Below are 18,245 nucleotides of genomic sequence, written 5' to 3' on the forward strand. Positions count from 1 at the left end.
TAGTCTAAGTTTTCCATCATTATTAAAATCTAGTTTCTTTGCCCGATGCCAATGATGGAAATGTTATTTTCCTTATAAAAACAGGGGCTTAGTGATCCTCATCGATCAAAGTCTAACTGCTCACATTGGCTCTCATATTTTTGAATCCTTCTGCTGGAAAAAAAAGGAAAGATCTTATCTTGCAAGCTAGACACCCCCCCCCCCCTCCCCCACTTTCCGTGTCTGCAGTCCAGTGCTGCAAAATAGCATAAACTTGCAACAGTAGCTGCTGCCTAGCTACCAGCTGATCTCATCTGTTGGGTCTGTTTCTGTAATTTAAACAGAGAAAATGTCCTTTTCCAGCTCAACACAACAAATTGCTTGTATCCATGTCCGTGACAAGTTGAGACAGCATGGCATCGAATGGCATCCAAGCGTTGCACTGTCTGTTATGTTTCTGGGGTAACATATTGTCCCAGACACTGATTTGTCATTAGTTAAACATGTTGTTTCAAGCATTCCCCCTCTGAAGTTACAATCAGACATTTTACAGACAGTCCCTGTAGTATTAAAAGTTTCAGAAGAGGGAGGTTATTTTATTCAAAATCTTTCTTTTGCTATTTATGTACTCTACAACCCGCCACATTTAAAACACAATTAAAGGGATAGCTCGGCTCTTTTGAAGATATTTATCCATAGTCAGTGTATTACAGCTACACAGTAGATGTCAGTTGGCATGTCCAGAGTCCGGAGAAGCTGCAGGAGTGCTGACATGGAAGTTAAGCAATGTACTGCTGTGGATGGGGTGAGCAATAAATCGTATCTTAGCCACCTGAAAAACTAAAACAGTTTAAGTGTATGCTATACTACAAGTATTTGCATTTCTTTACCTTGCCATTAGACCACAATTTCCAACAGGAAACTGTAGCCATTATATTGTTCTCTCCAGAGCTGGACTTGACTGAGAAAATCAGTGATTTAACATGCAGAATACAGGAGCAGATGGTCTACTGCTGCCTTGATGAGTTACTTTGTTCGTGTTAATGTGTGGCCTTGGCATTTAAAGAGGCAACAGATAGGATTTGTTTATTTTTTAGCTTGGCGCCACCTAGCGTCAGCAGTGTTGCTCGCACTGTCGCAAAGCCCAAATTGACCATGGGATCAGAGATAATCAATAAAATGTAGGCTGTAAAGCCACCAGTATACCTCCATGTATATGTAGAATGAGAAGGTGTGTGGACACTCTACTAAATAAATGAGTAAAGAGACCGAGCAACAATTATCAGATTTATCTGAAGAAAAAAACAAGTGAGGGGTATCACCGTCCAAGGCCTGCCGTAGAATGGCAACAAGGATGTCAGCCGACCAACACTCGCTACCCGGTCCCTGGTTGCGGCGATTTGCGATGCTGGCCAGTTAGGAATGAACTAGCAGCCAGTACAGTACAGTCCTCTCTCGGCTAGCTAACATTTAGCCGTGTTACTTACTGATCCATTAGAAAGAAAGCTAGCTGGACACCAGTGTTAAAGCCTCTTTGGTCACGGAGCTCCCTCCATCTCTTGAACGCCTGACTGAGGTGTACTCTTGTTTTTCCTCTTCTTTTATCACTCTCCTTTTTGTGCATCCTCGCCTCCTCAGACAGAGGAGCTCGTTTTCTTTTGGGAGGCCGTTTTTCACTTATCTCCAAACTTTGTCCATCTGCCATTGTGCTCCTGACTCAACTATCTCATGCCCTGGCCAGTTCCTCATAAGGACCAGCTCCAGTCCCTGATTGGTCAGTTTGGCAATACATGACGCATTTCCTGCCGTAAAGCAGATTTTTTCTGCGAAAATTCGTCCCTGGTGGCAGAAGCTTATTGCAAAGATTGCAAAGCCATTAAGTAACCTATGTACGCTGATAGTCTGATTTTACTGTGTATACTACCCTGTGCAACCCACATTATTTTCATAATGATATATATAGGCAAAAATGCTGTCTGTTGCTTCTTTAAAGCTATAGTTGGTAACGTTGGAGAGTTAGCAAGATTTGAAAGCAGCACCTTCTCTAAGCTCCACCCCCTGCTCCCCCTCCCGTCAGTGCTCCGTCCAAAGGCAGGGCCTCACACAAGCTTGAACGCGCATCCTGCAGTCAGCAGGGCAGAGGAGAGCCGAGTAAAATAACAAATCCCCCCAAAGCAAACAAATAATTACCTGTCCAACAGAAAGACAGCAACCTCTGCATCACTTTTCAAGCCCTTCAGCTCCCTCAGTTGTCTCCACCATTCAAAAGCTGCACGGATGTTGATGTCTTGTTTGTCCTCTCGCTTTATCCAAAGCCTTTTTTGTCGCAGCCTTTTCTGCCTCTGACTTTCTTTTCTCAGCCTGTTTAGTGGGGCGAGCCGTTACAAGTAACGCTGGAAGTGGTACTTTTGGCTGCATTTTCTCTGCCATTGTGCAGCAAACTCCTGCTAACTCGGTATTTCTGCTGAGGTGTGTGCTGAATATTTCCGGCAACGGTGTCACGTCATGAGTGCACGCAGGGAGGAGGGAGGGAGGGGGGCTCGGGCAGGACGAGACATGAAGGCATCTGATTGGTTCTTTCCATTCGCACCGAATAGCAGAGATTGGTCAGAGTTTTTACAGGCCTGCAGCTGCCACAGAGGTCTGATTTTTTTCATTCCTTTTTCTGAACACATTATGTATTGACTACTCTCAGGGTGGAAGGACCATTTCACCCAGTATAACAAGAAGTGTTTCTGAACAGGATTACCAACTATAACTTGAAAAGGGTTTAGGGTTAGATAACACAAACTAACAAACTGATAGAAGCAATGGTATACTAGTAGCTCCTGTGTTCACTGAGTCAAAATTGCTGTTTTTTGCCAATGAAGTTTGGGGGCTTTGACGCGAGCATACATGGGGAACTGAAGCCATTAACGACTTTCCTGTTGGAATGGGCTGTACATCCACAGCAGTGCATTGCTTAGCTTCCGTGTCAGTACTCCTGCTGCTTCTCAAAACTGGGGGCATGCTGACAGACACCTACTGTATGTAATAATAATAAAAAATTGAATGCATTTTATTGATAGAGCCCTTTTAATGGTACTCAAAAACACTTTATATTTAGTAAAAACAATCACAAAAGACAATACAATAAAATACACACATCATTCACACATTAAAAAAGACGTTTTGAAAACATGAGTTTTGGTCAAGCGGCAACCCCCAGGGATGACGAGTGAAGCCAGTGTGAAAGTGCCAAAAACTGCAGTTCATTGAATGGCCACTTGAGGCAGGCTCCAAAAGCAAGTCAATCCCCATAGGCCCCCATGTTAAAATGCTCAACTTTACAGCAGAAATAAACATGTTTACAGCCTGGTACAAAAAACGGTTTTGGTCTCTATGGCTAATTTCCCCTTTCATGACAACTGTACGGGGGATGAATTTTTTTATAACCAGTGTTGGGTATCAGAATCAGAATCAGAAATACTTTATTGATCCCCGAGGGGAAATTATTTAAGGGTAAGGGTTACTTTGAAAGTAATCAAAGTACGTTACTGCGTTACGTTCTAAAAAAGTAACCAGTTACTTTACTGCGTTACTCCCTGAGTAAAGTAACTCAATTACTTTAAAAGTACTTCCAACGTTACTCCCTGAGTAAAGTAACTCAAGCACTTTAAAGTACTTTTGAGTATTCTACATTTCCTATTGGGCAATGGACCACAGGGCGCTTAGCCTACATTTTATTGTCTCCAAAATTAAAGTTATGGACCACTTGCCCTTGACTGAGATCCAATTCTCCCATCACAGCCGTCACTTTGACCAGTAGAAACACAGAACGATCTGCTGCCGTGGACAACTGTATGACAACAACACCCCAGCATTTTTAATATTTCCTCTAGGGATGTTACCACACAGAGTAAAAGGGGGAAATGATGGTGTGAAACAGCAGAGGCACTTTGTCAACCCGCTGAGTCAACCTTACTGTCATTAGCATCAAGCTAGCAAACAATGGTACATCGTCACGGTCGGACATAAAGTAATAACATTAACAAATAGCGGCGGAGCTTTTACTCACCACAACTGCAGAAGCTCCCAGCTTCATTTGAAACAGACTACATTATAGACGCTCAGTTATTTATTAATCCCTCTGTTTGTTTACATATTTACTTTTTATCCGCTCCGTTGTCTTTATAAAGTTAACATATTGCACTGTCATTTCAAACTCAAGGCTTGTTTCAAATTAAAAGCCCTATATAACCTCGACTAGAGAATCCCTCCATTTTCTAAATAGGCTTTTATTCTGAAACATTTGTCAGAACTTCCTGTGGAAGATACAGTAGCTTGACAGTTTATGTGTGGCGCTTCAAATGTAGCTCCACTTCTGTAGCTTTTAGGTGACTACAGCAACATGTCGGCCGGCACATGAACACACACAGTGACTCAAATAATAGTGAAAGTGATAAAAAAAATAGGACAAGAATAACCCGATGACATCACACACGCCGTGAAAGATGACCGGGGATAAGTTAATTGGTGAGTACCAGCGTGTAGCGTGTACCAGGCATAATGCAAGTCCTGAGTCTGAAATATGTCTGTCAGCGAGTCCTACTCCACCTGTTTAGACTCCACCGTAGACAACGGCAGCATTTCTCCGACCACGTAGTGAGCCACATGCTCCATGGCTTCTTTCAGACTGATAGGTTTAACGTTATTAGAACCAAACGACAGCTGTTGCTGTTTCGTAACTGAAGGACCAGCGTTCTTAAAGTAACGGAAGTAACTGATGTCTTGTTTGAAAATGTACTTAAGTATTTGATTACTCAAACAGCAAACTAACGCGTTAGGTTACTCGTTACTGCAAAAAGTAATCAAAGTACTCAAGTCTCAACTCTGTTTATAACTCATCTGTTTAAATTTTATAAAGGCTTAAAGTTGCGCATAATTAAGGGCCTGGTCACTTTGAGTGACAGGTGGCGCCATATTTTCATATAGTCTATGTTTTTTTTTAAGTGATTTGAATCGGGAGACGTCTCAAATGTGTTTGGGGAGAGAGTTCCAGAGGTAGGGGGTCACTATGGAGAAGGCCCCAGGTCCAGAGCTTAGTCCTGAGTGGTGGACTCAGGAGGTTGGCATCAGAGGAGCAGAGGCTGCGGGAAGGAGTGTGGTGGTGGAGCAGGTCAGTGAGGTAGGAGTTGACGTGGTTATGGAGGGCTTTGTAAATGAGGGGAAGGACTTTGAATTGGATGCGTTGCAGAACAGGGAGCTAGTGGAGGCTCTGAAGGACAGGGCTGATGTGATGTAATACAGTGACTGGAGGTAACGCTCCATATTAACCACTTAAAATAATGTGAACTATCCTTTTAAGTTATTACCAAATACCACTATCTCTGATCAACCCTGAGAGGCAGGTGATGATTTAGTGAATTGTTTAAGGTTTATTTGGCGGTAAAGGATGAACCATGGGAAAAATATTCTCACTCAGTTCTTTCATCCAGAAGCTAAACCAAAGGGGTCAACCAAGAATCTTCTAGGCAGCTGCAAACATTCTTCAAGTGGCTCAAATTCACTTTTAGATCACTCTGCACTATTATATTTTATTAGGTTTAATTTGACTTTGGTGTACACTACTAACTATTCTGCTGAATCCTAAAAACAGAAATCTCTCTCTCCTGACTGCCACAGAGGCCACACCCTCCAAAGTGGTTCTTGTTTTAGCAAACACACAAAACAACCAAACAAAAATGTTTTCCCCCTAGTAATTTTCTGTGGAATTCACGATGATAATCTAAAAAACCCGCCTGCTGAGCCACAGTGGCTGCTGTCAGTCCTGCAGCTCTTTCAAAGAATCCCCTCAATTTTAATCTCCTTTTCATTAGAAACTGAAAGGGTATAATCTGTTCCATAAATATATATATAGTATTTGTTTGTCTGTATTGACTTTCAGCTGCTATTCATGGTCAAATTGAACCAGCAAACTGTGACTGTGGTCTGTCGGATTGAAGACAGCTTAGCAACTTAGTATTTAAATCGAGTTATATCTGAGAAGGCTTCTTAGAATAAGCTCTGCTCTTTTAACTTTGTCCAAATACCATATAGCCTACAAACACTGTATTAATGTTGACAGTCAATATTTTGGCAGCCAGTACACAAAATGTAAATTTGAAACACATGCATTCAAACAGTTACTGAGTCTAACTTTTCCTGGTGCCATTGTCCCTTCATTTCCATTGTGCTTTGCATTGTGAGACAATTGTCCCAGTCAATCCACACTTAAAAATCAAGTGGTTTGACTTTGACTTTGATCATATCACATTCTCATCCTATATGCAAATTTGAACAAAGGAATTGATGATACTGAATAGGAAAGGTTCCTCCCACTAAGAATGGTTCAGCCGAAACTTTAGCCCAGGTGTAATTACTAACATAATGGCTGCATGCCGTTCAGGTGTGTCATTCTAGGGCCCTGGCATTTTTACATGCTGGCTCACTGTTGTGGCTTACTGGGGCACTTAAGTAGCATGTGGCCATAATTAATGTAATTAGTTTCACCTGTGCTTTTCCTGCTTTGACAAACCAAAAGGCCCATTAAATAAATTATTCATCCAAAACACGTCAGCCTTTTTTTAAACTTTGAAAAGCTCTGTGGAAAACTCAGTGTGGACTGCAGCTCCATTACTTTCATGTCATAGCAAACATACCTTAATAGTGTCAAGTCACAAGTCACTATTGTTTTTATTTGTTTACCATGGATACTGATCAGTGACACAGTGCTGAACAAGAACAAAGGTTTCAATATTGTAACCCTAGTTCTATTAGCACAGGCAGAGCCTTTACATGACTTCATGGTAATACTCTCCTCCAATTACAAGCATGCATTCGCCCACTGAAATTTGTATAAACATAGCCGGCCAATCAGGACGTGCCTACTCGAATGTGTGTGTAGCCCACAGTATACTTCATAGGCATCCGCTATCCTACACCCTCTTCAGTTAGCGTTGTAGGTGCGACAGGACTTCTAGGTCGAGCGCTCAGCCTGTGCCAATAGAAATAGGGTTACAATATTGTAACCTTTGTTCTATCTCACACAGCCCTCCACTGGACTCTATGAGTGCAGGGGGTGGAACCCGATAAATAAACACCCTGTTGGGACATAACATTGACCCAGCCACACTAATCCTGACTGGCTAAAGGTCCTTTTATGTTCCCTTTATGTACGAAAATGTATACGTCCATTTCAAACGATGTTACCGTCACTGTCCACATACTTCCATGCGTCCTTTACGTTGGCATGGATGTTAACCAATATATCCACCAGGGGGCAGCCTAGAGTCAAAAGTTTATGACAACAACAAACTCAAAAACAAACATGGCGACTGTGGAGGAGATATTGATAATGTACCTCTTGCATAAAAGACAAAAACAGAGGCAGCGTTGTAGAAGGCGGTGGTCGGTGAGGCTGTTAAATATATCGCGACTGGAAGACGGAGAATTATTTCTTCTTCCTGTCTCACTAGAGCTATGTATCAGGTAGTGACAGCAACACTGCCCCCACGGTTTTCGGTGGCACTGCTCCGTTTGGCCCATATCCCTAAGCTTTATGGAAACGTGCAGAAATACGGACAAAATGAACGCGGAGCACGGACGGAGTGGGTCCGTATTTAACGTTGAGCATAAATGGGCCTTAACAGTTAGCTGCAGTAGCCCACCTACTTCTTTACAACCTAGGGCGCTGTAGCAGAGAAGTAGGGGGCCCAGCCAACCCAGGTAATATGCAACCAAACTGGTTGGAGCCATGGCCTAACCTCACAAGGGTCAGAAGACAGTGGGAAATTGCTGTCGCTGAAGAGAGCCTATGTTTATGCAAATTTCCATGGGCAAATATGTTCTTGTGATTGTGGAGAGTATTGCTTCTAAGGTCCAGTAGAGGGCAGAGCCTGTGTTAGCTGTCCTTTTGTTTATATGTAAAATAATGATCTAAACATTTACTTGGTCGTAAAAATTAACCAAATTTCATAAAACAGTGTTCTGCCCTTAAAACTTGCACGTTGTAATCGTCACTGTAAGTTTGGATGTGTCCTGTTGTACTGTTTTCATTGCAATTTACCGTGGGGTAAGATATTAAAATGCTAAATCAACAAGCAAGCAGCCAGTAGCTAAAAGCAGCAGAGCTATGTAATATCTGTTATTTGGAAATTGTGTGTTATTTGGTAATATTTTCCACTGGCATCCGTTCTTGGCTATTAGCGGAAAATACAGAAAATGACCTCCATCCACAAACCTTCATAACGTCACAAGTAATCATTTTGTGGTTGACGTTAGTGTGTGTGTGTGTGTGTGTGTGTGTGTGTGTGTGTGTAATGAGGTATTGAAAGATACAGACTGTGTGTAATAAGATTCTGTTGTTACTGGAAAACGTTGCTCTGTTTTTATGTTTAACTCTGCTCTATGACAACATTCAGAACTGACTTAGAGCCTCAAATGGGCCTGAATTCCTCAAATCCACAAGGAGGAAAACACATGAACATGTACGTATACTGCATTATAAAACCATATAAAAATGACTTGAATCATTAAGCCAACAAAATTCGCCAAAGTCACAGTCAGATTTAACATTAAATCTTTTTAATACTGTTCTTTTTCTCAGCATTCTGGCAAAACAAAAATGTAATTGACATAATTGACAAACATTAAACAAGGAAAAAAGACAAGCTTCCCTAAATAAACAGGGAAGGTTCTGTAACAAGCATGTTGAAAATATTTCAAACATTTCCTGCTCCTCTCACTGTCCAAAGCGATACAAAGAGTCTTCCAGTTGATATATTGTTGGAGAGCTGATATATGAGCATCTGTGTCTGTGTTTATGCTGGAATATTGACAGAACGAAGAACGTAGAGAAGCCAGAGAATGGTAAGTTGATTTTGGACAGTGCTGGAGTGTAGTGCATGGACTCAATTATAAAGCAGACAACGTACTGTAGAAGTGGAAGTAAAACACACATGCACACGCACACGCACGCACGCACGCACGCACACACACACACACACACACACACACACACACACACACACACACACACACACACACCTGAAAAAACTGATAAAACCCAGTCATCCAAGCTTTCTGCTATTACTGTAGATCACCAAGAACCAAGGAAGGTCTTTTTAAAAACAGATTACATTACATTTCATGTTTCTTCATTTGTAGTTTGTAACGTAATATAATGCAATATCTTGTGAGACAACATAAAGGCCCTTTTGTTCTTGAAATACACATCAGCATGTAATATGACACTACAAGATGTCAGTAAGGCTCTGCACGAATGTTGCTAAGGCACGTCTCTGTAAACCTATTATACTTTGCAAGTTAAGATTCTTTCTCATGAAAGGGAAAGATATATATAAAAAAAGAAAAGTAACACTAAAAGCTTGTGACATTCCCAACCTCAGACAGGAAAAAAAAGAACAAATACATCAGAACGGTGCACTTAGCCGGTGCATTTCACAGTCTGGTTGGCCGTAAACAAGCAAAACAGTCTCTGAACACACATGCCAATAATCTTTTTGTACCAAAACACAGTGGATGGTTGAAGTGGAGGCACAGGGAGCCAGAGAGAGGGTGTGTGAAAACAAACAGCTACAGGGGGACCCTGTCTAGACCATATCTCAGAAATGGTTCAGCTAAGAGGAAACTAGTGACTAAAACTCACTGACACTCACAGCAAGTTTCCTCGGAGCTCTTTGAACTTCCTTTCTTTTCTCGGCGCGCGTGTGCTGCTTTATAGGAGTGGGTTCTGTGGCAAAAAGGCCTTTGAACACAATTTTGGGAGCTCTGGCTGTCAAAAACAGTCTGTGGCTTGTCCTTATGTAGCGTTGGCAGACCTTGCAGAGAATATAAAGTGTCTGACACTTGATAGTTACATTCACTTGGTGAACTCCTCAGACATATTTTGGCGAACCTCATACAAAAACATTCTGTGCATGATGTAAAGAAAACTGTTTAAATTTAGTCTTTACATGAAAACTTTTTAGTAGTTATGTGATTATAGTTGGTTGTTTTAGTGCTTTTAGCTCAAGAATCTAAGCTAGTGTTACTCATCACCTGCTGCAAGTAGCTCTGGAAAGTTTTAGCAACATGTAACCTTATATGCAAAAAGAAAATGATAGAATCCATGATGAATTAAGGAGGCTTTTTCAAGGGAGAACAATAAAAAAAAAGTTTCAACTTGCAAAAAATAGCAATACTGTATGGACATCAACAGCATAAAACACAACAAAATTACAAAAAAAAAAAAAAAAAGCACAACAAAAACAAAATATCATGATATAAACTAGACAAAACAGCTTTCCCATCACGGTGCAGAACAATGCCGGCAAAGTCCATTCTCAATGGCTCTTCATTCAGTCCATTTATCTTTCACAGCAAATTCATCTCTCACGGAGCCAAAAGCTTCGGGATGTGTGGAGAGAAATATGGTAGATCTGTTGACACTGAAGAATCCAACTCCACATGTGAGGACACTTGAAGTTTTCTTTCAGATTAGATAATGTCAACGACGAAATATGATGTTGAGACAGGTCAGCCTATCACTAGCTTTGCAAAGTATTTTTCAAAGTTTTTGTGTCATTGCATTTCTTAATGCTACCATCAGTCTTTTGGCAGTTTGTGACTGGGACACTGGAAAGGAAAAGAAATATTTCTTTTCAGTGCAAGTTTTTTTAATAATCCCCATGGAGCAGTTGGAGTTGGTCGAAAACCCATTTAGTACCAGGACATGAGGTCCAGGAATCACACATCTGCATCGCTGTTTTCATTTAAACCACTGTCACTTCCTCCAGTTCTGTAGCCCAAACACTGGGGCACTTATCCCCATTCTGTATCTCTCAAATCCAGCAACAGGATTACAGCTCATTCCTATAGTTTCTTTTATATAAACAAAGATTTCTTTTTAAAATGAGCCACTGGTTACAGCTGTGTCAATGCAAAAAGGCACTTCCGTTTTCAGTCTGCTACTAAGACCCTTCTATTCGATTGCACTTAGTTTAATCACTTAGTTAGGTTTCACCACCATTAAACTCTGCTAGATGACTGTAAACCATGTTCTGATCATTGTCCCACAGTGGTTTAGCACATTTCCAATATGCTGTAATCTTAAATTCATCTTTCAGTATTTCTAAAATAGATGATCCAGTCTGCAGTGTTATCATTTGGACAGTAAGTGCCACTTTTCAAATTGTGGATATCTGATATTGGAATGAAGATTTGATTTTTAACCACTAAGTGAGCCATAGCAGGATCTCCTGATGGGCAAGCCCTCTCTCTTCAAAATCTTTCCAAGTGTATTTTATTGCATTTTAGAAATATGATGGCTTTAAGGATGCTAGATTGTTATTTGATGGGCAGTGTCCTTGCATCAAGGGAACTTCATAGTCCAAACCTCCATTTTGCTGCAAAGATGGAGGCGGCTGAGGAGTGTGACAGCGGTCAATCTCTGGCTGTTTGTGGGGTAGTGTGCCATTTCCCCCATTCTCCAGGCAGGCCTTTATGCCCTCCAATTCCATGGGATCAGGATCTGCTGGGCCCAGCTCTAGCTCCATTTCTGCCTGGGCCTGCCTTCTCTTTCGGACACAAATGATTGTCCCAGCCACCACGGCCAACCCTAGCACCAGTGCCAGTGCAGCCAGGGCAGGAATGAGAGTGTATGTCAGCGGGCTCTGTGTCTCCACCCTGGACTCTAAAGATGTCTGTGGGACCCCTTCTGTGCGAGCCTCTGTACACGACCCTGTTTCAGCTGAGCTGTTTGCCCTAGAGTTGATTCTTTCACCCAGAGGACTGGCACAGACTGAGTAGGTACAGTTGGGTCTCAAACCACGCAAAGTGTACTCAGGGTAAGAAGCTGGTACACTCAGGATAATGGGGCGGCGGTCGGGTCCTGAGAGGTTACGATAGGTCAACCTGATGCCACGGATGTGTGGCCGTGTCTCAATGAAACGGTGCAAGTCAAGAAGGATAGATGTGGAGGTGACCTGCCGTGAGCTGATAGCATCGAGTTCAGCTGGCATTGCAGGGGCAGCTAGCAAAACTTCTGTTGCTGATGGTTTTGGTGGCTCAGGAACCTCATCCACATTTTCACAGTAGAGGCCAGAGGTCCCCGAGGGACAAAGACAGCTGAGTTGCCCCAGTGGGTCAAAATTACAGGTGCCTCCATTAAGGCAGATATTTGGTGGGCAGATGTGCTCCCCTATCTCTCCACTGGTGGAACTCGGGGAGACTGGAGGTTCTGGTGAAAGGGGGCTGTCTGTTTTTGAGGAGACAGTTGCCTCACTGGGTGGAGGAGGAGGGGGAATAGCATTAGTATGGATGGTGTCTGGAGATGTGGTGGGCATCTGGGGAACAGGAGTACTTCCAATGGGGGAGCCAATCAGCACTGTGGTGGTAGGTGGACAACCGAAATCTTTGTGCTCCAGTGCTGAAAGCATTTTTCCAGCATTGACTAGAGGGAAGTGACACCTGGTTTCCTCCGGCCTCCCAAGATTCACTTCTTTCTCTTTTAGCCAGACAGGGAACCAGGCTAATGGACACAAGCAGTTAAATGGGTTCTCAGCTGCTGTCAGTTGACCCAACCTAGGGAAGGTCTGGAAGAAACTCTGGGAAAATCCCTGGAGATTAAGTCCACTTAGATCCAATTCTTGAAGTCCACTCAGTTTCTGGAAGTCCTCCACCTTGAGCTCACCCAATGGGTTGGCAGCCAGGCTGAGCTTGATCAGCCCCTTGAGGGAGTCTTGCTTTAGGGCCTGGGGAACCTCAGTTAACTGGTTTGTGGAGATGTCGAGCTCATGAAGGTTCCCCAGTGAGGCTATGAGATCCTCATCCACAGATGTAAGCCCTAGAGAGGCCACTTTAAGGGCCTCCAGGTGGGGAGTCTGGAGGTCTGAGGGTCCCAGGGTTGGGATGTTGTTGTAGCTCAGGTCTAGAAGCAGAAGCCTGGGGAAACGAAGGGATGGCAGAGAGGTGAGCTGGTTCCCTTGGAGCTTGAGTTCCAGTAGCATCTCTAAACCATCAAAAGCTTCCAAATGGATGCTCTGAATGCGGTTTGCGTGGAGATACAGCCTCTCTAGTTGGACCAACCCAGAAAAACTGCCTTTGGAAATGTGTGTAATTTGGTTAGAGGAGAGGTCTAAGTTTTTCAGCTTTGCCAGCATCTCAAACACACCATCTGGCATCTCTGCCAGCTCGTTCTGGCTCAGGTCTAGCAACTCCAACTCCCCCAGGCTTTTGAAGTCGTCTTGTGACAAAGTGTCAATGCCATTCTGGAAGATGTATAAATTTTGTGTGGTGGCTGGGACACGAGGCACAGTGCTGGAGCGTCGATGAATGCAGAATATTGAGTTCTGGCCCATGCAAGAACAGTCAGCCGGGCAGTCAGAGGATAACACCAGACCAGATGAAAGGAAGAGGAGCAGGAAGTAAGGCAGCATGGTGACGTCAGGCCTTAAACCCTGAAAGACATAAGAGAGATGAAAAATGGCTGGTGTTAATCACTGTTGGCTTATTAAGCGTGTCTCAATTAAAGTGTGGCTTTACAGAAGAAACAAATTGAGACATATTGACATCATTACTGAGGAACAAATGGAAGTTCTGTAAGAATTTTTTCTTAATCTAATTCCTAAAGCTATTCGCTCAAAAATAAATACCAGAGGACTTTTGTTTATTACCCGTACACCTTGCCCAATCAACAAACCTTAGCTTCTACATGTATATAAACAAACAGTAACACCGACTGCTCCATCATAGTGAATTTGCTGTTTTCTGTCCTTGATCAGCAGACACCCCGGGGATCAGGACCCACAGCCCACCCAGGGTGACCCTTCCTGGGGCTAAGTGAGAAAGCCATTCAGCCTCTTCCCTGTGTTTATGACATGGTCCTTAGCCCGTGAAACCCAGTCTGCAGTAACGCAGCTCGGCACTCGCAGCACCACACGGCTTCTACATACAAACATATCCAAGGTAAATATGCTGTGTGTGTTGCACATGCACTCTCAATCACATATTTGCCTCATTGTGTTACCAAAACCATGGGCGGCACATAGAGGAATGCAGGAAATTAGGGGGCCACCACATGACTTTGATTGAAGGTAAAGAGTCACGATTACAGCACAAAGTTTTATCAACCAAACGGCCAAACACAGAAGCAGATCAAACGTACAGACATTCCCTGTCTCTCCTCCTTCTTTCCCAACTTCATTTTCCTTTTAGTTCTGTCTGTGAAACAGTGATTTAGTGCCTTTGGCTACAACGGGAGTAGTGCTGTGATAAATGATGTGATGGATTTCACCGTGCAAGATGATATTTTGTTTCTTTTCCTTTTCTTGTCATGTAATGTGAATTGGCTATTTTCTTACTCCAGAGAAAAAACATCCATGTGTTTGTACCTGCATATGAAGCAATACAATATTGTGCATATACTGTGCACTTGGCTGGTATTTGTTTTATTTTTCGGAAAAAATGATTCAGTCATATGTTGAGATTGCGTCTGGAGACTGTGACCTTCAACTCCAGACCAGTTGGAGCCCCAAAGGACCTTTTTTTCCAACTTGTTTGATCTGGATGGGTTATTGTGGTGTGAAACGCTCCAAGAGCCACAATGACTGAAACTTGAGAGTGACTCTGGCAACAGTCAAAGGGAGTTTCACTCAGGCCGAAAAAGATAAAAACGAATGAAAATCAAGAGTCTTTGGAATATCATTTGCTGGAATAATGATAGAAAAAGTGGCAGAATTTTCAAACCCTTGGAAACTGTATTGTCCCTTCCATAGACTAAGAGATGGTAGATAGTTTAGTGAGGATTGTCTTCGTGTGCATTAGGCTGCATCTTTGGTGTTTTGCCTGTTGCCAATAGTTCCCTGACCACCTGTCATAAAGTGGTCCCCTTTTTCTTCTCACCTCCCCTCCCCCCCTCCAACCTGGCCTGAGTTGGTAAACTCTTGCACTCCTGCCCTTGCCAGGACTCCTGAGGTGGAAGTTGAGGAGAAACCTAAGATGTTTTATTAAAGTCAGGGGTGCACCTCCGGCCCCATGCCTCCGTTCCCTCTCTGCCCTCTGTCTCCTCCATTTATCCCCCTCTCCTCATAACATATGAGGTCAGAGTCTGTCAGCTTGACAAGAATTTGCAATACTCTCTCAAAAACTGTCTTTATTAAACACAAATGGAAGAGAGGGAACGGAAAGTACAGGACAGAGAAGTTGACTATTGACAGAAAGAGCAAACACAAGTTTTTTGGTGTTTTAAGAACCAAAACTGTGACTTCAAGAGCAGTTAATATCAACCAGAATCTACCAGTCTGAGAATTTTGTTGTCCAGCCTCGGCGGCACATTTGAGAAAGATCAAACCTCTATCCTGTTAGTCACACAACTAGACAATAAGTGCCATGTCTCGACTTGTTGGTCTGCAAATACAAGCTCTCAGCATGTTTCTAATGCTTTTCTTTGTTTTATACAAATCAACCACTGACTCTAACAGATGTGTGGCAAGAAGGCAACAGAATGAGGTGGAATACAATGGGTTTTTGAGTGTGTAGAATAAATCTCTCTCAATCTGCCTTGTCTTGTTGTAAACCACAGAGTGATGTCTGATTCTGAAGTGTTTTGAATCAGCGTACCAGTAATTAGGTAACTGTTGACACTTGTTGGTGCAGTGTTACTCTGTTTGGGCCAAACCTTAAAAAATGGCAGGAAAATCTGTTTAGGTGGAAATGTCTTACACTGACTGATACATTTTGATCCAAAAAGCAGCATTAGGCCTCCAACTCCTGAAATATTCCACAGCTTACGAGTTATAAACAAAAACATTGAGTGCTTTAACACGACCACATGGTGGTGCTTTGGCAAATGTAACGACTAATAAAAGATCAAAACAGCGAGAAAATTTAAAAGCAAGCTGCAATGCAAAACTGTGCTGACACAGTTCATACAGTTCAGATACACGCTGAATTAAACACAGACTCTTGTTGACGCCACAACTCCACCAGTTTGTCCTCCTTTTCCACACAGGAGAACCGAGACTTGTTCATGTTCTCACACCTCCTGGAATCCCGTCCATGTTTCCTGTCTACCCAGTTTGCTGCTTCCTGTTTGGTACTGGAGAGAGTGCAGCTATTGGTTGTTGACAATGTTCACGTCTTTTAACTTCAGCGTCTGCATGAGCCAAGACTAAAACTTGCGATTACATTAAACATGTTTCATTTTGTCAGAACATAAAGACGAGAAAAAGACCAACCTTAGACAGATCAAACTTTTACGATCACCTTACACTAAACAATCGAGACCAGGAGATCAGCAATCTACTGATGTAAAACTTTCATAATTTTGATACGACAGTGGAATTTTGTCTGCAAAAGTAAAATCACTTGAGAAGTTGTCTGGTGTAAAGTTGGCAGAAGATGCATATTGGACCACAGTTGGCTCCCAAACTTGTTGCAATATCACAACATCTCGCTTGTACGTGCAAAACTACATGAAATGTAAATACAGAGAAACTTTTCTCCCTCAGCAGATGAATGTGAAAACAGCCTTATAGTCAAACTTTGCACATTTATCATTCTGCACAGTGAAGCTCAGACATCCAAGTGAAGTAACTAAGTATTTGATGTGCAGAATCAGATACTGTGTCCTTCTCACATGTTCTGCTACAATCCAGATGCAACTGACTTTAATATGACTAAGACTGTCTTCAAGTGTTAGCGCCAGTGCTACTTTTAGTCTGTATGAAGTGATGAGTGAAGATGGCAGAACCGCCAACGCAAAAATTGTTTGCTGACACATCAGCCAGAAGATGCACACACACATAATGAAGTTGTCTGCAGTCATACAACATGCTCCACTGATGACAAAGCATTATGCTATGACAGGGCATACGACTGCTTTTGTTTGGAGGTGCATGTCTGAGGTTAAAGACACGCTCTCCTGCAGAATCCGGATCTTTCTTTGTGTGCAGTCATTCACTGTTTATAGAACAGTAACAGGGTTATAATAAGAGCTCCTCGTCATTCCTTTAAGGGTGCTGCTGCAGACACACTGGCTATGTTAATTTGATGACAGCAAAGGAGAGGAATGAATGGAATATAAATGAAGAAATAGTTGTGTTGCAGAGCTGAGGAAGAGAAACTAATCATGCATATAGGAGTGCTTTGCTTTTGACGGTTCTTACAGTTTGTATCACATCACATTTAAAAATGAACACAACAGGTTTCAACTCTCTTTAAGACACTTGTCTGCAACATCAAATCCCAAGTAAACTGTGCATGTGTCTCGCAGCTTTGCTGTTCCAAAGGGCCTGTGCCAGGACATGCACTGTAGTAAACCCTCCTGACAGCATGTGTCAGTTGCAAGTCTTCAGGAAAACACACTGCCGGGTGCTACACACACCTGGGTGGTAAGGTAGAGACACCTTCAGCACAGAGGATTCAAAAAGCATCCGCCCTGCTGAAGCATCCTGAAACTGAATCCCTTCATGCTTCAGGGCTGCTGCTCTGTGGCTGAACCTGACCTCTGACCTGTCTGACAGTTCTTATTCCAAGGTCAGAAGGCATCTTCTTATTTGAGCGAGTTTTAGTTTTGATAGCACTGTCATCTGTTGATGTCATCAAAAAATCATCTGATGGCCGGTGAGTTTGTTCCCATTGACCTTATTACATGATGAGAATAATTAAAACATTGAATGCATTGTCTCTTTATGTCTCTTTCAAAAACTATATCCTGCATCTCTTACTTTAGCTACAGTTGTCTGTTTAAAGAAATATTTCACCCACTATGTGACCATTTGTAAATGATTTAGTCATGCCATCCATCCATTTTCACAACCGCTTATCCTCTTGAGGGTTGCGGGGGCGCTGGAGCCAATCCCAGCTGACATTGGGCGAGAGGCAGGGTACACCCACGCTCACATTTACACCTATGGCTAATCATGCCATGTTACCTTGAATTCGTTAAGAAAACTTCATGCCTCCATGAAAAACGGCATGATCATAGGTGTGCAAAGTCATCCAGTGGACCGGATTGGACCCTTTGGCGGGCTGGTTCTGGCCCCGGGCTGTATGTTTGACACCCCTGCCCTTAATCCTACACACTAGACCTTTAATTGCTTATTTTCAGTTCATCAGTGCAGGATTTAAATCTAGACCCTTACAATTATTATGACTTACAGTCTCACTATATAATGACGAAAACTCTGTCTGTGTGTCTGTTCCACGTTTTTCTCCTCACTGACTTGGTCAATCCATGTGAAATT

The 18,245-nt window shown here is 42.6% G+C and overlaps 1 protein-coding gene across 1 annotated transcript in view; it reads right to left on the bottom strand.

The window, feature by feature from the left end:
- Positions 1-8,561: 8,561 nt before the first annotated feature.
- LOC125882986 (vasorin-like) overlaps positions 8,562-18,245 on the bottom strand; it is a 40,525-nt gene continuing 30,841 nt past the window's right edge. Inside the window, exon 2 of the mRNA XM_049567073.1 lies at positions 8,562-13,457. Within this exon, the coding sequence (XP_049423030.1) occupies positions 11,313-13,436 (2,124 nt within the window). The 5' untranslated portion in view covers positions 13,437-13,457 and the 3' untranslated portion in view covers positions 8,562-11,312. The remainder of the gene's footprint in view (positions 13,458-18,245) is intronic.

This window comes from Epinephelus fuscoguttatus, linkage group LG3, assembly GCF_011397635.1.
Source record: "Epinephelus fuscoguttatus linkage group LG3, E.fuscoguttatus.final_Chr_v1".
Taxonomy (NCBI): Eukaryota; Metazoa; Chordata; class Actinopteri; order Perciformes; family Serranidae; genus Epinephelus; species Epinephelus fuscoguttatus.